The 22312-nt window shown below is 43.1% G+C and overlaps 1 protein-coding gene across 1 annotated transcript; it reads left to right on the top strand.

Annotated features, from left to right (window-relative positions):
* The first annotated feature begins 1608 nt into the window (after positions 1-1608).
* LOC311131630 (growth arrest and DNA damage-inducible protein GADD45 beta-like) lies at positions 1609-3568 on the top strand. Its single transcript, XM_084164711.1, has 4 exons — positions 1609-1859; positions 2052-2153; positions 2323-2548; positions 2682-3568. The coding sequence occupies exons 1-4, from the start codon at positions 1816-1818 to the stop codon at positions 2793-2795; spliced, it is 486 nt and encodes a 161-aa protein (XP_084020837.1). The 5' UTR covers positions 1609-1815; the 3' UTR covers positions 2796-3568.
* Positions 3569-22312: the final 18744 nt, after the last annotated feature.

The following is a 22312-nucleotide window of genomic DNA, read 5'->3' as shown; positions in this document are numbered from 1 at the left end:
CCGGGCCACACTTGATACTGTGTAAACCGCGACTAGACTGTATCAATATCAGTCTTCGAGAGTGTAGATATTTAATTGGCCACTAAATGGCGCTCCACGCTAAGAAGAATAACGTTTTATTATAGCCTCACTGTACATACTGCTTTCTGATCACTGTTCAAGAACTCTCATTGTGTACATGATTAAGCAAGCAATTAAAATGTTGAGCAAATATGACTATTACAATATGTAGCCCTTGAAGTTGATCAATAACAAGGTTTATTGAAAATATTTATATTTATACAAATTAGTAAGCGGTCTAATTTATCCATATGGATTTCATCTGCATTATCTGCAGAAATGTGACTTTTGCAGTAACATTTTAGCGCTTGGTCTTGGTCTCATGACACAATTCAGCAAGGGGCATAAGGGGGGACAATAAGAGTTGCAACTTGTTACAACATGTTCGAACTTGCAGTTTTGGTGCGATGCAGCACAGAGTCCACTGAGGGGCGACTCATGGTTAACAATCTGATGTGAAAACCCACTATTCTTTCTTACAATCACCATACTGTATAGAAAAAATATATAATTGCAAACTATTCCAATAGTATTGGCTAGTATATAAACCTATAAGTCTTGGATGCTATAAGCCAATGCACATAGAATAACAATGTAATAAGCATTCATCATCAATAGGCCCATACAGTAGCCTTCAGTATCATGGATGGAAGAAGTTATAATTGAGACTAATGGAGTAGCCTAGTTTACCTGTCTGTCTGTAAGGTGAGATTTCGTAATAGATAGGATAACACGATCCACTAATAGCTTGTGAACACCACTAATCCTGTGACTGTGGATACAATTTGCCAAGGTGGAACTAGAAGCTAGGGATAGGTGATGAAAGTTGCAGAAATTCGGCCACATTCTAGAAGATAGACGATTTTCACAAAAAAAGGCAGGGGAGCGGATACCCCACGAAAATTTAATTTGCATTGGTTTAACTGTCTGGATGCATCTTGGTTACACAATACAGTACTGTGGGCTGCTTGTTGCACGTGGTTTAACACGAGGGAGGTCAGGTGCTATGGTAACAAACATGACAATGTATCCCTCTCTGCAAACTCCTCTGACTGCGGTGCAATCAACCAACGGACTTAATCACAATGTTATTTTTGGCATAAAAAAATTGCATGAAGTTTTGTATTGAAATATTTAATGGAACAAAATAGCTTATTATGTTAAATCAAACACACTTTCATAGACATGATCACAATGACGACCCCAATATGAAGAAATACGCAGCAATGGAGAAGCTAAGGAAATTAATTCCATGGCACCCAGTATGAAAATGTATGCACTCACTAACTGTAAGTCGCTCTGGATAAGAGCGTCTGCTAAATGACTAAAATGTCAAATGTAAACAAATTGATACTGAGCAAGGAAGGTCGGGGGATTCTCTGAACCAGCCCACGTGGGTCCCCAAAATGCGTTGGCGTAAACAGCCAATGGTTGAAAAGAGTGGGGGAGTCTATGTACACCAATGGACCAATCAGGGAAGTAGCGACTGAGTATCACCACGCCCATGACGAGAGTGGATATAACCCTTGAGTTTCACAACGTTGTGTTAGAAAGCACTGAGCCTCAGACAGGAGAACTATCAAAAGGACTTTGCAACTAAACAACGAGCGAGTTTACGCTGAAACACTGCAAGTGAACATATACCATATTGGATTACTTAATTGACAAGGACGTTCTGCAAACCTCGATTCGGGAATATACTCATTGGAGATTATCCTGGATATCCTTGTGGATTATACAATTACGGACTTAAATATGACTCTGGAAGAACTTGTTGGATGCAATATCACTGAGAAAAAGTAAGTTCCTTCTACATTTGTAGCTCAGAATAGCCTACAGCTTGCTGTAACATAGTGTGCATTGAGAATAGATGGTTTGGCAGTGGACCGTGAAGCACATATAGCCTCAGTACTGAATTCTGCTAAATTCACCAGTTGTTAGTAGCCTATTCTCAATTGTGGTGCATAACTAACAATGTATTTTTGTTGAAGGATGGAGACCGTGAATCAAGCACTAGAAGAGCTGCTGGTGGCAGCGCAGCAACAAGACTGCCTGACTGTGGGAGTCTACGAGTCTGCAAAGCTGATGAATGTGTAAGTACATTATTGACCATTCTATCCTATGATTGACCATTCCATAATATGAGTCAACGTAACATAGCTGCAAGCATGACGCGCTTTGCGCAACTCTTTTGACACCATATTTATCTATATTTGCTATACAGAACAGATCATTAATGTTATATTCCCTTTCTTTCTGCAGTGATCCTGACAGTGTTGTGTTGTGTGTTCTGGCGACGGACGAGGAGGACGAGGATGACATTGCACTGCAGATTCACTTCACGCTCATCCAAGCCTTCTGTTGCGACAACGACATCAACATACTGCGCATCTCCGGCATGAGGCGCATCGCTCAGGTTCTTGGCGAGCCAAGCACCGCTGACAGCAACGGCAACGAGCCCAATGATATGCACTGCATCCTTGTCACTGTAAGTACATCCTCCTCGTTATTGTTAATCTTGTGCGTAATTGTTCATTTAGAATACATCGCAATTATCTAATATCATCACAATTTCCACATTCAAGACATTCCTGACGATATCTCTCCCCTTTTGCATACAGAATACCCAGTGCCAATCTCTGAAATGCCAAGCGTTGCAGGATATCGGCAACTACTGCGAGGAGAGCCGCTGCAAGAACCAATGGGTACCTTACCTGGCCCTGCAGGAGCGCTGAACTAATGACCCTCGCTGAGAAACGTGAAAGCGATGAAAATAAGTAAACAAGTCGTCATTCTTCAAGAATGAGAAAGGCGTTCAAGAAGGGGCATCGTCGACAGGCCTGTGTCTGCCTTGCCCTGGGCCGCTATCCAGTGACGGAGCTGGGCGTGCGAAGGTTCCGAGGGACAATGCGTATGCAACCATGACGCATCTGACCCCGTATTTTTCCTCCGCGGAAAGGAACAGTGTGTGCCGGAGTGGGGCGTAGGAACGAACTGTAGAGAAGTCTCGCTGCTGTTTGCCCAGCCATGTTGGAGCAACCGGGGGCGGCAGCATAGCGTGGGAACGGACTTGCAGTTTCGTTATTTGAGAGGAGGGACAAAGCAACTGTATCAATGAGAATACAGACTTGAAACCGGGTTCAACCCTATGCTTTCTGACGTGGAAGTGGGTGTGTTTGTAATTAAATGCAATGTGAATGACTGCAATGCTCTACAGTTGGATGTTATGAGTAACAGTGCAATGAAGAAGTCTTCAGAGCAACAATGCCTATGGATTGTTATTGTGTAAAAGATATTGATATGGTATTCTGGCTACACTCATAGCCAGGTGGCTGTCTGTTAAGAGGGTCAAAACATTGCCACAATGTAACAATGTATTCATTTATTTGACATTGACACAATTAACTAATGTATTGTTCTTATTTAAGTTGAACAGAGTAATATATAACAGTGAAATGCATTGCTGAATACAATGTTAAACTTATTTGAATAAATTATTGAACTGAAATCGAATTCTCTGAGTGATTTATCCTATGGGAAAGGGGACGTGCAATTATTTTCTGAGGTGTGCTTTGGATACTGTTTCAGTGTTCTCCAACATTGTTTCTGGTAACCTAGGCCTACTGTATTGTATATTCTAAACGTCACTCCAGCTGGGAATCAATCAGACAGTAATTAGTAGGCCTATACCTATTGGATTATAGGGAACCAATTCAGAGTATTTTATATTCACCTGTGTCTTGTCTGAAATTCAGACATGGAAACAGCAACACTTCTTAAAACAGTTATAATACTGTAATTAGACTTTATACCATTTCAACTATAAAGCCATGAATGAAAACCTGCATAAAATGTAGCCTATATACTGTTTTTCCAAGGCTGGAGTTTTAATTGACACCCAGCCTCATGTATATTAACTAATGTCTTGCTATTGCTCACCAAAATGTAGGCTTCACAACACCATTATTACATGCAATCTTATACTTTCATGCACATTGTTGAGATGCACTGTTTATTTCAAGCCAGACAGTAGCTTTCTGATGCTGTGATGCATCCACAGTAGCCTACAGTTTGATATCCAGAAAGCCTTCATCACTCAAATGCCATGCACGGGTAGTTGAAAGCATCTGAGGCCTAAAGTCCCTAATCGGTCTATGTAAAGATTGGATCCTTGCACCTGAAACAGAGTTAAAGAGTTTCTTGTGCAAATCATGTAAAAAGACTGGTCAAACCTAGTTTCAGTTATGGGTCTTTTGTTGTGTAAAAGACAAATAGGAACCAACCAAACAGGTGGGCAGTACTGTAGTTTCAACCAGATTTTCCCTCACAATAGGCCCTCAGTGAGGCACTAACTGAAGAAAGCCAGGATTACAGCATAGCTCGTGGTATATCCTCCTTCCTTATACTGTTGACTGCACTTACCCTCTTTCAAAACCCCTTGTGCAAACAAACAAGAGTGTATCTAGATATGGGTTTACAGATAGCTGAGTGTGCAGACATGTCTTCTGGCTTACAGGTACCTAAGTCGCATCCTGGATGTGAAATCCTTAACATGGCGGCCAGTACTGTTGTGACACCCTGCCCCGGAAGAGACTGTGACTCCATATAGGCCCAGAAATGCAGGACACTTGTTTGACTTGGCAGTTGTCCTGGACCATCGTGTGCCTCGGGTACAGCTTAGTCCTAGAAATGGTCACCGACCCAGTTCACTCAATCTATTGTTGGCCTGGCTAGGACACAGGTAACAGTTGGCTGATGTAGATAAGGCTTAAGGTTTGGACCATGACAGGTTGGGACATCGGAGAGACATGGGTGCCACTGGGTTGAGCTGTAGCCTAGTAATGATGTTGTAATAGGAAAATAGTTCCAAATCCTCTCTCCAAGAAATTGGACAGAGAGCTGCAATATAAACTAAATTAAGCTGCAGAGTGCAGAGGTGGTTTAAGGGGGAGGGGAATGATCTTAACTGGACAGATACAGTCCATAATCTACATACTGCAGGCTATACTACACTGAGTGTACAAAACATTAGGAACACCTTCCTAATATTGAGTTGCACCCACTTTTGCCTTCAGAACAGCCTCAATTCGTCGGGGCATGGACTCTACAAGGAAAGCGTTTCACAGTTATGCTGGCCCATGTTGCCTCCAATGCTTCCCACAGTTGTGACAAGTTGGCTGGATGTCCTTTGGGTGGTGGACTATTCTTGATACACATGAGAAACTGTTGAGCATGAAAAACCCAGCAGCGTTGCAGTTCTTGACATACTCAAACCGGTGCACCTGGCACCTACTACCATATCCCATTCAAAGGCACTTAAATATTTTGTCTTGCCCATTCACCCTCTAAATGGCATACATATTCAATCCATGTCTAAATTGTCTCAGGGCTTGAAAATTATTCTTTAACATGTCTCCTCCCCTTCATCTACACTGATTGAAGTGGATTTAACAGGTGACATCAATAAGGGATCATAGCTTTCACCTGGATTCACCTGGTCAGTCTATGTCATGGAAAGCGCAGGTTTTCCTAATGTTTAGTACACTCAGTGTATGTCCTCTGATTCACCTTTCATTATACATATGCATATGTCCAAACAGTGAGCATAACCTAATCCACAACCCCTGTCACTGCACTTGCAGGTTTCTATCAATAGGAGTGAGGCTGGGGAATCCTGTCCAGACGAAAATAGAAGGGGATAGACAGGGAGAGAAAGCGAATCGTGAAAGAAGCCCTAGTAGTAGGTGTGCAGGATCATTGGTCACACAAACACTCTAATTAGGTCACTATGGCAACCACAGGTCAGTGTCCGAGACTAAATAGGCCCTAAACTGGTGTGATAAGGCTTTAGAATAGACTGTGTCATTCATCCCTGCAGCACGTTGTACATGTTGGGAGGAGTTACATGTAACCAATGATACCATGAAAAGGAGCCCTAAGTAGTAGGGGTCCAGTGCGGCTCAGTTGGTACAGCATGGCGCTTGCGTTACCAGGGTTGTGGGTTTCGATTCCCATGGGGGACCAGTATGAAAATGAATGCACTCACTAGTGTAAGTCGCTCTGGATAAGAGTGTCTACTAAAATGTAAGAAAGTAATACTGGGATGGCTTTTGCCATAAACGCTTACTCTCTATCAGCAGAGCATGTGGTTTAGAGCGTAAAATGGAATCCAGTGTGTGGCTCCAAGATATGCATCATACCTGTGTCCTGGCTGTCCTGCAACCAGACAGACATCAAAACAAATGTCACTTTGAGTTTTACACATGAGGCAAAAACTTCAGCCCTCTCTGCGAGACACCCCCTGTCTGTCTGTCTGTCTGCTTGTTTAATGGCAGTGGAATCTAGAGAGGGGGGTAAACTGCTATGCCTCTAAATGACACCAATGATACAGATAGATGCAAGATGGTTAGTTTATGGCTATGTTCTGTCTTGAGGACCACAAGTGTGTGTGTGTGTGTGTGTGTGCGTGCGTGTGTGTGTGTGAGAGAGAGAGAGAGAGAGAGAGAGAGAGAGAGAGAGAGAGAGAGAGAGAGAAAGAGAGAGAGAGAGAGAGAGAGAGAGAGAGAGAGAGAGAGAGAGAGAGAGAGAGAGAGCAATATTCTCTAGTCTCAACATGTCATTTTGTGGACATCATTCATTACCATTATTACAGCCAGAATTGAATCCCCCTTCTAGCTTTTAAGATGTATTGGAATACATGAGGCAAGCGCATGAGACACTGTATATGTCTCATTCTCCCGAGTGGCGCAGTGGTCTAAGGCACTGCATCGCAGTGCTAGCTGTGCCACTAGAGATCCTGGTTCGAATCCAGGCTCTGTCGTAGCCGGCCGCGACCGGGAGACCCATGCGACGGCGCACAATTGGCCCAGCGTCGTCCAGGGTAGGGGAGGGAATGGCCGGCAGGAATGGCCGGCAGCCTCAGTTGGTAGAGCATGGCGTTTGCAACGCCAGGGTTGTGGGTTCGTTTCCCACGGGTGGCCAGTATGAAAAAAATATGTAAAAAAATAATGAATGCACTCACTAACTGTAAATCGCTCTGGATAAGAGCGTCTGCTAAATGACTAAAATGTAAATGTGGTCCTCTGTAGCTCAGCTGGTAGAGCACGGCGCTTGTAACGCCAAGGTAGTGGGTTCGATCCCCGGGACCACCCATACACAAAAATGTATGCACGCATGACTGTAAGTCGCTTTGGATAAAAGCGTCTGCTAAATGGCATATTATTATTATTATTAAATGTAAGATAGGGATTTTGCACTAGAAAGCAACCATATTAGCTCTGGTAAATCTTAAAATAGAGTTCCATGCATTCCTTAAATAGAAGGCATATTTTTAGTTACAGAGACACAGTGCGATTTTAGAAGTCCTCACTCTCACAGAGCATCATGGCCCAGATCTATTTCTGCTCTGCTTTAATAGAGTGGGATGGCCACATACACACAACGTGGCTCCATAAAGCCTGCGTCACATTGCCATAGAAACGGTAAGGGGTAGCCAGAGCATCTTTGCTGGCTCTGTATCAGTGTTTCTAGTCTTTATATTTGTTAAATAATGAGTGCAATCTGAACCAATCGCATTTGGCTACTGACATGTATTCCACCACATATGGGTATCCTCCGGATTCGTAATTGCTAGGGCCCTGTATTTTTGATTAATCATGTCACATGACCTGGATTTTAACCTTTATTTAAAGCGTTTTCATCAAACTGTCCCCTTTTCTTTTTATGTCAGATGGTCCAGCACCATCCTCAGACAATTAAATTCATTTTCTGGAAAAGGCTTAAAAAGGTTCAAATCCAGGTCATGTGATATAAAACAAAGGGCACTAGTTTAATTTCCCTCATAAGGGTGAGAGCATCAATTATATCCCCGAACGACAACGTTATAATACTGTATATTATTAGAAGGCACTCAGGACAGGGAAAACACTCGTTACTTGCTCTAATGTCATATATTTGTTATTGTTGTTTAATTACACATCATCACCACGACACGGTCTGGTTCACTCACGAGAAAACGAGAATCACCCACGGTTTCCGCCTTGGTTCTGTGTCGTGCGCGTCCTGCCTAGGGAAGAGCGCCGCTGGAATGCAAAGAATGCGGACAGAGTGGCGCGCCTTGACTGGAAGTGCGCGCGAGTTTGTTTTTCAAACGGTACATTTGCATAGCCAACCTGGCGCTCTTTTCCAGCGCGAAGTCGGGTAGGCAGGCAAAGTACACACACACGTTAACTTTTGCACACGCAATGGAACTAAATAACAGATAATTTAACATAAGAGCTTGTATTATAAAAGGCAATAAAACAATTCAGTGAAGCAGCAGATGACTGTATGATTGGGGATAATCATGTGTGCAAATGCCACATTTCGTAACCTTATACACCGATAATAAACACCGAGCTCTGTTGACATAGCCGTGCAGCTTTCACTCAACAACTTTTAAAGATTTAACATTTTGTGGTGGTCGTCTTCAAAGTAGTTTTCGCGGCTCACAAAAAGCTACATTAGCATGACAGGAGCTGAATTAAATGTAAAAGGCTTTGAGAATAAAACACTTGGTATAAACCCATTGCAACAGTGACATTTCACAGAGATAAGCTTGTTTTCGTGAGAAATCTTCTAAAAAGAACAGGAATTTCGAATACATTTGAAGAGTTTCTACTAAAATATGAAAATACTCTAAATCAATATCCATCATACCTTTATATTGTTTATGTCCTGTGGATTCGAGAAGAAAGATGGGAAAGTGAGCCTGTCAGTAGCCTTAATTGTTGCACAGAATCCAGCCTAGCTGACACTATGCAATTTTCCAGATTTTTCACCACTTTTTTTATCTGGCCTCCATTGATTTAGTCACTCTAATTCTGACCATCCTACAACGGTAAAAACTCCAATATTATTTGAACGGATTATGATAGCAACATGCGGTTTGGACCATTGGTTTTTTTATTGGATTATCTACAAAATTAACATATTATTTTACCCATTGGTCAAAGCATTTTCGATTGGACACCGTACTATTATAAACTAAGTTGGCTAGCTAACGTTAGTTTAGATTAACGTTTACACCATGCGTATAAGTAGTTGTTTGTATATTCAACTGGCTAGGTGGCTAGCTAGATAAATACCATTCACATCCAGCTAGCTGGTAAATATGAAGTTAAATGTTTGTTAAATATAGCTAGTTATCTTGTTGTGTCTGCATTGCCAGTGCTTGGTTTGGCTGGAAGCAGGTTGTGTACAGGGCTGGCAACCTCTGTGATTAGTTTTTTAGCCTATGAATGTTTGTACAGTTGTAGCAGTCAACAGGCAATAACAAGCTATAGGAGATTAATTGTCTTTCAGTATAAAAATAACCTTCCTCTCCTCCACCAGTGACTCAACGAGGGTGAACAAGTAGCACTTTAGGTATTTTGTCTTTGTATTGCCTAACCCTTATGATAATAGATAATGACTACGAAAGCTCAGGCTTTGCGGTCAGATTGGTAACTAAATCATCCTGCCTGGTCTAGGTGGTTTGTGACTTTGCTACTTACAGGCATACATGATCATAAATATTTAAGTTATGGACTATCAGATATTAAATTATGTTACATGCTTTCTCAAATGTTAGAGTGAAAAAATTTGTAAAATGTAACTTTGTCACCTTGCAAACAGGTTGATAACTTGTAGCTACACAATTGCCTTCCATTCATGATCCCCTTTCTTATTTGCTAAAGGGTCATCGCTGAGGAAAGCCTGCAGGATGAGGAGGACCATGAGGAGGACAATGAGGCAGGGCCACCAGAAAAGGTGTGGCCACATTTGCCACAGGTAGCATTTGCCAAAGCACATTTGATTTAGTTTAATAAAATATATTGTCGCAAAGCGTTAAAAAGAGGGACAAAGTGCTGTTTTTTTAGGCCGATTTGCATCATGAATTGTCAACTCGCGCAGAATGTATCTGTCCTTCACATCGGAGTGCTTCTGCAGGCGCTTTTGTGTGTCTTGACCAATCAGATTCACGGAAAATCGCAGGTCGTGCGGGCCGGGCACAACCCACAAAGCTCGAGGCGCATTCTCAACTTTCCTCCGGTATTTATTTAGCAAGCGTGATAACAAATCACTCCCGACAGACACAAGCAAAAACTCTTACATAAATGTAGCAGCCTATACACCTAAACATTAGCGATCTGATATACTGTATTGCATGGAAACGAGACTACTGTAGGCTACTAACAGCAGCAGCTGCATAGTCTAGCCTACTATGTGCCCTGTCCCTCTGGCCAGGGTAAACAAAGCGGTTACATTGTGTATTTATAGCCCATTTGTTTGTGAGAAAATCTGAATGTGATCAAATTTGGTTTATATTCTTGGGCTGACTAGGCTACCTATACTTTTTTAATACAAAATTATTAACTGGAATTAATCAATAAACACAATAGCTAACACAGACTGAGTAAATTTTTTATTAGGCCTACAGTTGCATAGGGCAGGACTACACGATACAAACCTGCATAAAGCAAGCTCAGCCCTTGAGTTTTATTGTCCAATCATGCTGTTTTGGTGTCCACATCACTAACAAACTATCATGGTCCAAACACACCAAGACAGTTGTGAAGAGGGCACGACAATGCCTATTACCCCTCAGGAGACTGAAAAGATTTGGCATGTGTCCTCAGATCTACAGCTTCACCATCGAGAGCATACTGACTGGTTGCATCACCGCTTGGTATGGCAACTGCTCGGCATCCGACTGCAAGGCGCTACAGAGGGTAGTGCGTACGGCCCAGTACATCACTGGGGCCAAGCTTCCTGCCATCCAGGACCTCTATACCAGGCGGTGTCAGAGGAAGTCCCTAAAAGTTGTCAAATACTCCAGCCGCCCAAGTCATAGACTGTTCTCTTGCTACCGCACGGCAAGCGGTACCGGAGCGCCAAGTCTAGGTCCAATAGGTTACTTAACAGCTTCTACCCCCAAGCCATAAGATTGCTAAATAGTTAATCAAATGGCTACCCAGACTATTTGCATTGACCACCTTTTTTACATTGCTGCTACTCGCTGTTTATTATCTATGCATAGTCACTTTACCCCTACCTACATGTACATATTAAAATCAAATCAAATTTTATTTGTCACATGCACCAAATACAACAGGTGTAGACAGGGAAATGCTTACTTACAAGCCCTTAACCAACAATGCAGTTTTAAGAAAGAATACCTAAAAAAAAGAAGAAATAAAAGTAACAAATAATTAAAGAACAGCAGTAAAATAACAATAGCGAGGCTATATACAGGGGGTACTGGTACCGAGTCAATGTGCGGGGGTACAGGTTAGTCGAGGTAATTTGTACATGTAGGTACATGTAAGGCCTCCTGTTGCTCAGTTGGTAGAGCATGGCGCTTGCAACGCCAGGGTTGTGGGTTCGTTTCCCACGGGGGGCCAGTATGAAAATGTATGCACTCACTAACTGTAAGTCGCTCTGGATAAGAGCGTCTGCTAAACGACTAAAATGTCAAATGTAATGTACCGGTACCGAGTCAATGTGCGGGGGCACCGGTTACCTCAATTACCTCGACTAACCTGTACCCCTGCACATTGACTCGGTACCGGTACCCCCTGTATATAGCCTCGTTATTGTTATTTTATTATGTTACTTTTTATTTAATACTTTTTTTAGCAAATATTTTCTTACTTAAAAAAACCCTCTGCATTGTTGGTTAAGGGCTTGTAAGTAAGCATTTCACAGTAAGGTCTACACCTGTTGTATTTGGCGTATGTGACAAATACAATTTGATTTGATTTGATTTTTTTTATGCTGGTGGAGGTGGCAGCTGTACACACCAAGCTGGGGGTTCAGGTCGTAGAAATGCTCTAGCTTGGTCCCAGATCTGTTTATACTGTCTGGCTAACTCCTAATGTATGATAGTTGTCATGCCATGTTACCATAGCAGTTGGCTATATAGCACAAACAGATCGAAGACCAAGCTAACATTTGGCTGATTGTCAGAACAGAAAGAGTGAAACTTCAATGTACTTGAGGACTACTCTAGAAATGGTTAGTTTGGTACAGGAACGATAGAAAGGAGAATGTGATTGGTTTGCTTGTGTGGCACCTGAATGCGAGGGCAAGCGGTTGTGTATGATGTTATGGTTATAATATTGATGTAGGCCCTAACTTGCACTGTTTCAGGTTTGAATGAGACAATGTATTCCCCTAACCTTATTCTTCAAATACAGTCGTTGTTTTATTAATATTATATTACTTGTGTATGTCTTCCCATATCATATGTAAGACTCAAAGCTTTCTGTAATTTGTTTTGGTGCAGATATGTTTTTAATTTACGTTCCGGATAAGAAAGTATTGATCACGGAACATTTTAGAAAAGTACCATCAGTCACTAAAACAGGTGTTCCTTCAGAATAGAAATACATTTTACTGTGAGTTATACCTTCCAGACCTTGAGTTGTAAAACAATAACTTGAAAAGACACTTACAAGCCATGATTTTGACTTTCATTATAACCTTGTTTACGATTTGTTTATTATGTTATGTAAATAACTGAAAAGAGAATTTATGAAGAATGACAACAACCTTTCATTGCAGTCTGGTTTCTTTATTTATTTTCAACAACAGAAAACATTCCAAAATGTGTAATTCAAGAGTGTTTACTTATTATACAACGGGTGGGTCTAATCCTGAATGCTGATTGTTACCACCGGCTAAATCTATGACGTTAAAATACCTATTTACTCTGTTCTGTCCAACTGCGCAATCCACTGTCTCATCAGCCAAGCAATTTATAAACTTGATCTAGAAAAAAAGCATCTAGACATTATCTCACATTTCTTTTAGACTAACATTTAGTTTTCAACAACGGAGATTTGTATAACCTTGCTGTCTGTCTCTCTGACATTTGCAGCATTGTTTCAATATTCAAATTCGATCTCCAGCTGTCCCATAGTAATGAACGTGTCGGGAGTCAGGACGAGACGGACAGACTGGCAGCGTTTCTCAGCCAATCGAAATCATGAATCAGCTGGCATCATTTCTATGGAATATAAAAATAAATGTCAAATGAAAAAAGGTAAAATGAAACGAAGTGCAGCTAGTTTGCAGTCTTTCTAGCTTCAGTTTGAAGTAATTGTGTTAGCTGTGTTGTTGGCTAGCTCCTCTGAACAACAGTGTCCTGACGAGTGAGCACATTTTCTATGCCAGGCAAAATCACGCCTCATTAACTCATTGTTATGGATGTATCCAAATAAATGTCACTAGAAAACAGCCTAAACAAATGCAAATGCAGCTACTTTGCTGTTATTCTGGCTGCACTTTTTTGATGTGACTGTAAGTTAGCCATAGTTGGCTAGCTAGCAAGGAAGGGATAAGAACGTTGTCAGCCAGTATGGCAATGGAACATTTAGAACAAACAACTGGGTTGTGTCCATAGATACAGAACAAAAAGACTGAACGACTGGGTCGCATCTCTGGCAACCGAACCAATAGAACGAACAACCAGCCGGCTTGGGTAGCAACCCTATATTTGTGTAGGGACTATATCTTGTGGAAGGATGAAATACTATGAATAAATTAATCAAAATAACGTTTTTAATGAAAATATGTCAATCATTATTTGAATATGTTGGTAACCCGTTATATAAAAGTGATAATGCCCTCGAAGACGGTGTTTGGAGGATATATTGGCACGGTTTTCATTTGTGCCGAAATCAAAATTAAAGAAAAGTTATCTTGCAAATTCAGCAGGCTATGGTGTGAAATAGGCTTGTGCAGTCTTTATTTTATTACTTATCGTTAATGCCGTCTTTGGTGTGCTTATCAATGCACAATAACCTTTTTCCCACTCCTATCACCTTTTCTTCTATCTATGGAACAGCTTGTTGCGTTGTGCCATAGACATATAATCCATAAAAGGGTTTTGGAACCTCTAACCCTGGCAAGTTGACTGTTAAACTCATGGGTACAGTAGCAATGGCTCGGCTGCCAGTCTTGACTTTAATGGGAACTTCCATCTATGGGTTATGTGTATATGGTTGATTGCGGCTGTCAGTTTGCCTGTCGCAAATTTCAAAATACAATCGTGCAAAAAACGCATTGTTTGGAAAGCAAATGCTGTCATTACTAAACGTGTAATGTAATAGACATTATGTTTTTACACCCAAAAACACTTTTGATTAATAAAATATTGAATCAGTCGTCTTCCTTAAATGAAGGGGATGATGACACAATCTTTGAAAGAGGGAGGGTATGATGGGTATCTGATTTAATTGGTCCTCAACCTGCAGCTCAGACACTTCATTCAGGATAAATGGAGTTAGCCCTGAGTTAGTTCTGAAGGATTCGCTGCCATAGAAATGTACCTGGCTAAAAGGTGAGCCACTTTTGTGGTACAGGTTATCCTGAGTTGAACTCAAGAGTTTACCAAAGTTACCTTGCTAACTCTTCAAACCTGATTCATGGTATAGGGCTCAGCTCCAACTGTTTTTTGGAGGGGTAAGGGGGTTGTCTCTAGACAATTCTATCAGCCAATCAGGGCTGTATATGTAAATATATTCAAATGTTTATCCCCACGCTAACAGTCGGACTGAGCATTTCAGTGAAACGAGGACTCTGGGAAATTAATTATAATATTAATATTTTAAACATAAAGTGATGATTTAAAAATCAAATGCATGGGTGTTTAATATAGCAGTCCTTCCATTGTTCTGAGTGCAGAAAAGTAGCGTCAGACTACTCTAAAGTGTGTAGGAAGGGAGAGACTGGCAGGAGTCTTGCAAAGGGAAACAGCTAAAAAGAGAAGTTTGGTTTTCTGTCGACACAGATAGACAGGCGGAGTTGGAGACATACTCTAGCATAGCCTAACGCCCAGTTTTTCAGACTTTTTTCATGCTAACTCACACAAAACATAAAGGCTTGATCTGTGTCTGTCTGCCTGCTGGTCTGTCGGGGGAGGTCGGCAGCTACAGATGTAGGATCTTAATTTGAGCCAGTTTGCTACAGCAGGAAAATAATCCTGCAGCAACAGGATATGTGGATTATTATGTGGATTATAATTAATGGACATTTTTATAGGGGTTGATACATTTTTCGTAGGGGGAAAATCAAGTCTGAAATTGACAGCCTTTTAAAACCTCAAATACACTACATATTTAAAATGTCCTGCATTGCAGAAATGTTCTCCTGCAACAGGGTGATCAAATTAAGATCCTAAGAGCCAGCGCAGCCTATAGCACCACTAACCTAGCCTAGCGCCAGACTAGGAGTCTGAGGTCACAGCAAAGCTGCATATAAACAGAAATGAAAAGACACAAGGCGTGTTTTACGACCTCATGCCATCCTGCAATCTAGACCAAATCAAACAGGAGCTGCCAATGAATCCTATTTGTTTTATTATCACCCGTTTCAACGCTTTAATCTGACTAGGATCAATGCTTTGTTTCAACATTATAAACTGTAGCAGAGTAGCGCTAAACTGGGCCTCAATTACACTGAAAGGAGGTTTACAGCAGATGCCAGTGAACAGAGTGTTCTCTCTGCCACTGCTGCATGGTGGTCATATCGGTACTCAGCATTAAGAGAATGGGGTTGAGACTGAAGTGTCAAGAAATGAAGAAACAATGAGAGGTTATTTCGGTCCAATATTCCCCCCGAGTGTGTAACAAAGCACCACGTAGGGCGATTATAATGTGGTGCATTGTTGAACTTGGTCTGACAGACTGACTACGTCTGGAACCGTCCTTGCCCACAGGTTCAAGTTGACTCAAGATACAGAGGCTGCAAGGCCGAGTGGATAGTGTTTTGCTGTCTAGGGCAGGTCCCATAGCAACTATGCCAACAACACACCAAACAGTCAATAAGCATGTTGTTTGACTTTCCCTTGTTAAACCATAGCTATAGTTAAGTCCCCTAGTCCCTCACTGATAAAAGAGCTGAGCATAATGATAATGAACCATGACTAAGCAGCAATGCAAGTGCGTGAGCAAAACCACAGAACAAACACGTTATTGTCAACTGGGCAGGGTACTTGAGGTCAAATGACCTCAAGCTGTTAAACACGGTAAGATGATATATTTTAAGCGACTGCATGGTGCAGAGTGATCATCCTATGGTAACTCATGAGGGCAGCGACCTTTTGTCATCTTAGCAGAGTCGTGGAATTGGCTTTGGACATGTGACCTCCTTCCAATGAGGTCTTCAAATGACCCTGTTTGACCTGACCTTTCGATGCTCTCACATCTAGGCTTCTGGGCTCTCATAAAATACCCTACCTCCCTCATTGTGTCTGAAGCATCAGTGCCAATGAATCATGGGCTGGCTACCTTTGAAGAAAAAGTGCCAAAAGTGAAATAAAGTGCCATTATTGTTTTGAAGGTGATGGTCAGGGATTTTTTAGAAGCGCTTTAACCCTAAAGCCATAAAAACAGCAAAGGTAACTCATAGCGTCAATGCAGAGTGCGAGTGTTTGAACCCTGCAATAATAGGACCTATTGTACGACAAACGCTTCTCGCACCGAGAGACAATGCCTAGCTGTGTCTTCCAAGTTCCAACAGCCACTGCAAAAACGGTGGAAAATGTTTTAGGAGCTGCCCTGAGGGCTCCCGGCCGACACACCGAAAAGCACAATAGCTGTGTTCATGGTCTCTGCACGCAGGCTCCGCTGCAAGACAGGGCGGCTGCAGTCTGGAGCCGCGCACGCTGAGCCCAGCTGACGTCAAGCCAGCCGAGCAAAAAAAAAAACTACAGGAACAGGAGCCCTTTTCTTTCCAGCGAAGCCTTGCACTGCCCCATTTAAAGTTGCTGACAGAATTAAATCTGCAAGACTCCAGCTATAAATAGCAAGCTGAGAGGACTATTTTTAGAAGGCTCAGGCTATATTTAAATGTAAAGGGAGTGGTCCCCTTTTTAGACTGGGCCTTTTTAGACCAGAGTGATTTTTCAATTGACTCTTCCTTTTTAGAAGAAATGAAATCCTCCACTCGAGGTTATTCCCCACCCTTCACCTCAAATGGCTGCAGAGAAATGTGGCGACTCTTCTGTGTGTTGGTGAGTGCCAAGTGAGGACTCAGTGCCTGTGAGGTGGCTGGGCCAGTGTAGAGCAGGATCTCTTAATTACAGACCCACGTTAGGGGCCTCCAACCCATCTCCCGAACCCCTCCACCCCACTCCTTAACCCAACCACTCCCCACCCAACCTCTCTTTAATCTGAAACCAGCATCATATTACCCCAATTCACAATCGATTGAACAACAGAGGGACATTTATTTAGATTTGTCCATCTAATCAGAAGAATAACTTAACTGTTCTACTTTGTGAGGTGAACCTTGCAGTCATTGTGTGAGTCCTTTCTGTGACTGTCAATCCTTTGTGATGAATGTTCATTTCCGCATATGGAGATAATAATATCTCAACCAAAAGGAGAAGTCATGTTGCAGCCTACGCTGGGTATTTGCATTTCATGACCTAGTCATCCTGAATTACTTGAGTTGAGGGAAATTCCGAGTCAAGGGAAGTTTTTCGGCCCATGGGGCATCGGGGCAGCCCTCACCATATGACTTAGTGGGGATGCCCTGGGTGTCCATGTAGGTAAACCCTGTTACAGACAGCGCTTTGCATATTCACTAAGACACAAAGCTGAGATTAACAATCGTGTCCAATGGGAGTTATCTGTGGGAGTTTCATGTTCTATGAAGAGTAAAGAGCATTTGCCTACAGTATATAACATCATGCCCTCACATACACCCATAGGGATCCTATCACTCATTTACTATAAAGCCATAACCTTTTTAATTATAATGAACAAAGGGAAAGTTATAGTCAAACCAGTGGTCTGCCCAGGATCAGTTTGGGTTGTGTAGCTCACGATGGTTAAAGGTAGGACTAGGGAACCATGAGCTAAACTGGAATCAGTTGTTACAGGCGGAAAGCAGCATGATCTGCTATCTCCCTACTTAATACCACAATAGGCCTTTTACAGTGGGGGAAGGTATCATTAGGCAAACTAATGAGATAAGAATGAACAAATCAGACCTTGTTTGCATATAGAATTTGAACCATTGTAATCATATTCAGAAAAGCCCCAAAATGCTTTGTGGTTGTGTGTGTATACTGTATCCTACTGTATTTAATGTGTGTGCGTGTCAGTTTTTTTCTTCTTTCATCTAAATGGCTGTTAAAAGTTAATTTAGCACAGTCATATCTTGGGTGGTCTTGTTAAGTGCGATGTACTGTAACTGGCTTATTGCCTAGAAAAATGTGTTGTGTTTATTATTTGCTATCAATCAATTATAAAAAGAAACTGTTGCAAGAGGGGAAAATCATACCGGTCCTGGTCCTTTGTGGCTCTTGCAATGCCAGGGTTGTGGGTTTGATTCCCACGGGGGACAATTATGAAAATGTATGCACTCACTACTGGAAGCCGCTCTGGATAAGAGCGTCTGGTAAATGAAAATATAGCCTATTGTTACACCCAATTGGAAGTGAGTTGAGTCCCTACATGGCCATGTATCGCTCACCTGCACAAATGCTGTAGCCCTTTTATGACCGCACCATCCCATAAACACATGCTACTTTGCCTTTTAGGGCACCAGTTATATAGGGAAGAATGTTATAAAAAGCCTAATAGAAAGCATGCACCCTTCCCACTAGCCACATACTGGTTGAATCAGTTGTTTCAATATAATTTGTCGACATATTGTGATGTGGAATCTACTGTGCAAAGAAAATACATTTGATTTGAAAAAAGTCATAAACGTAAACTGTTGTTTTGAGAGTGACATTTCAACCACAGGAAAATGTCATAATTGTAACCAATTTCCAACATAGACAAACCTTGTATAAAATATGTTGAATTTGTACCTTTGAAACAACGTCAGATCTTCAACATTATATCCACTATCATATAAGAAACAATTGTCTTTGCAGCACCTACTGGAGAGTTGATCTACAGCTATTCATTTGGTCTCCCATCCAGGGTGTCACACCCTGGCTCTGGGACTCATTATGTTGAGCCAGGGTGTGTTCATTCTATGTGTTTATTTCTATGTTGGTAGTTCTGTTGTGTTTATTTCTAGGTTGGTCTGAGTGACTCCCAATCAGAGGCAACGAGTGTCAGCTGTTTGCTGGTTGTCTCTGATTGGGAGCCATATTTAACTGTCTGTGTTTCAATTTGGGTTTGTGGGTTTTTGTTCCGTGTTCGGTCATTGTCACCGTGGACTTCACGAGTCGTGTTTTGTTTTGTTTAGAAACTTTAACTAATTAAAGTCATGTTTGTTTCTCACGCTGCGCCTTGGTCTCTCCATGACGATCGTGACAGAAAAATCCACCATACCAAGACCAAGCAGCGTGTCCAGGAGCAGGCAGCCTGGACGTGGGAGCAGATCTTGGACGGGCAGGGGTCCTGGACCTGGGAGGAAATCCTGGCCGGGATGGATCGCCGGCCATGGAGTGAGACGGTGGAGGCGCGCCGTAGAGAGGAGCTACGGCGTGATCAGGGTCGTCGTCGGACGGTCGTGAGGCAACCCCAGAAAATTTTTAGGGGGGGGCACACGGCATGGACGACGGGGCTGACGGAGGAGAAAAGGGGGCGGATCCAGAAGGCCACCAGGCCAGGGGTACACCGCCCTGTACGTCCTGTGCGGATGCCTCACACAGAGTGTGTGAGGGTAGTCATTCAACCAGGACGGGTGGTGGCCGCTATTCACTCCAGGCCTCCTATCCGTCTCCACAGCCCGGTTCGGCCTGTCCCTGCTCCACGCACCAAGCCTACGGTGTGCGTCGACAGCCCAGCCCGGCCTGTCCCTGCTCCACGCACCAAGCCTACGGTGTGCGTCGCCAGCCCGGTCCGGCCTGTTCCTGCCACCCGCACCAAGCCTACGGTGTGCGTCGACAGCCCAGCCCGGCCTGTCCCTGCTCCACGCACCAAGCCTACGGTGTGCGTCGACAGCCCAGCCCGGCCTGTCCCTGTTCCACGCACTAAACCTACGGTGCGCGTCGCCAGCCCGGTCCGGCCTGTTCCTGCCACCCGCACCAAGTCTACGGTGCGCGTCGCCATCCCGACCCGGCCTGTTCCTGCCACCCGCACCAAGTCTACGGTGCGCGTCGCCAGCCCGACCCGGCCTGTTCCTGCCACTCGCACCAAACCTACGGTGCGCGTCGCCAGCCCGACCCGGCCTGTTCCTGCCACTCGCACCAAACCTACGGTGCGCGTCGCCAGCCCGGTCCCGCCTGTTCCTGCCACTCGCACTAAGCCAGGGGTGCGAGAAGTCAGCCTGGTAAGGCCCGTTCCTCCTCCACGCACCAAGCCAGGGGTGCGAGTCGACAGACTGGACCAGGGGCACTATGGGGGGTGTATTGGAGGGTGGTGGTCAAGGCCGGAGCCAGAACCGCCGCCGAGGAGGTATGCCCGCCCAGCCCTCCCCTGTTTTGTTTAGTTGAGGCGCGGTCGCAGTCCGCGCCTTTAGGGGGGGGTACTGTCACACCCTGGCTCTGGGACTCATTATGTTGAGCCAGGGTGTGTTCATTCTATGTGTTTATTTCTATGTTGGTAGTTCTGTTGTGTTTATTTCTAGGTTGGTCTGAGTGACTCCCAATCAGAGGCAACGAGTGTCAGCTGTTTGCTGGTTGTCTCTGATTGGGAGCCATATTTAACTGTCTGTGTTTCACTTTGGGTTTGTGGGTTTTTGTTCCGTGTTCGGTCATTGTCACCGTGGACTTCACGAGTCGTGTTTTGTTTTGTTTAGAAACTTTAACTAATTAAAGTCATGTTTGTTTCTCACGCTGCGCCTTGGTCTCTCCATGACGATCGTGACACAGGGTTTTAACCAAGCCCTGCTAAGCTTTTATATTACCTACTACCAATGCGCTATCGTGAGAATGATTATTCAGTGACCTCTTAATAACTAAATATATTCACTGTTGCTATCGAAGTCATCCCAAAGGGTAGGTTTAACAGAGCAAATGAAATGCAACCATATTTTATAAGATATATCATCAATTATACTATTTAGGCCTATATAGCATTTGAAAAGTCATCAAAAGCTATTGTTTCAATTCAACCCAGGGTTCAACTAAAAATATTCAATATATGTCGGCCTATGGTTTCAAGCTTTGGTTGATTTCAAATGTTATCTTGAGGCTAAATCAAATCAAATCAAATTTTATTTGTCACATACAAGTGTTTAGCAGATGTTGTTGCGGGTGCAGCGAAATGCTTGTGCTTCTAGCTCCGACAGTGCAGTAATATCTAACAAGTAATATCTAACAATTTCACAACATATACCCAATACACACAAATCTAGTAAGGAATGGAATTTAAGAATATATACATATATGGACAAGCAATGACAGAGCGGCATGGACTAAGATACAGTAGAATATTTTAGAATAGAATACAGTATATACATATGAGATGAGTAGTGCAAGATATGTAAATATTATTAAAGTGACTAGTGTTCCATTTCTTAAAGTGGCCAGTGATTTCAATAGGCAGCAGCAGCCTTTAATGTGCTAGTGATGGCTTTTTAACAGTCTGATGGCCTTGAGATAGAAGCTGTTTTTCATTCTCTCAGTCCCAGCTTTGATGCACCTGTACTGACCTCGCCTTCTGGATGATAGCGGGGTGAACAGGCAGTGTCTTGGGTGTTTGATGTCCTTGATGATCTTTTTGGCCTTCTTGTGACATCGGGTGCTGTAGGTGTCTTGGAGGGCGGATAGTTTGCCCCCGGTAATGCGTTCGGCAGACCGCACCACCCTCTGGAGAGCCCTGCGGTTGCGGGCGGTGCAGTTGCCGTACCAGGCGGTGATACAGTCCGACGGGATGCTCTCAATTGTGCATCTGTAAAAGTTTGTGAGGGTTTTAGGTGCCAAGACAAATTTATTCAGCCTCCTGAGGATGAAGAGGTTCTGTTGCGCCTTCTTCACCACACTGTCTGTATGGGTGGACCATTTCAGTTTGTCAGTGATGTGTATGCCAAGGAACTTGAAGCTTTCCACCTCCACAGGGAGTACGGTAGGGGGCTGAGCACACACCCTTGTGGGCCCCCAGTGTTGAGGATCAGCGAAGTGGAGATGTTGTTTCCTACATTCACCACCTGGGGGGCGGCCCATCAGGAAGTCCAGGACCCAGTTGCACAGGGCGGGGTTCAGACCCAGGGCCTCGAGCTTAATGATGAGCTTGGAGGGTACTATGGTGTTGAATGCTGAGCTATAGCTAATCATTAATACACTGGATTCACATCTCCATCTCAAACAAAAATCTAA

Source organism: Coregonus lavaretus (assembly GCF_964263955.1).
Source record: "Coregonus lavaretus genome assembly, chromosome: 6".
NCBI classification, from domain to species: domain Eukaryota; kingdom Metazoa; phylum Chordata; class Actinopteri; order Salmoniformes; family Salmonidae; genus Coregonus; species Coregonus lavaretus.
Note: the sequence above shows the minus strand (reverse complement) of the source record. Positions and strands in the feature narration are given on the sequence as shown.

What these genes read in the sequence shown, in the direction of transcription:
- LOC311131630 (XM_084164711.1), top strand. Translation starts at nt 1,816, where the DNA reads ATGACTCTGGAAGAACTTGTTGGATGCAATATCACTGAGAAAAA. An exon ending in TCTGCAAAGCTGATGAATGT is followed by an intron (nt 2,154 to 2,322) that starts GTAAGTACATTA and finishes TTCTTTCTGCAG; the next exon opens with TGATCCTGACAGTGTTGTGT. An exon ending in TGCACTGCATCCTTGTCACT is followed by an intron (nt 2,549 to 2,681) that starts GTAAGTACATCC and finishes TTTTGCATACAG; the next exon opens with AATACCCAGTGCCAATCTCT.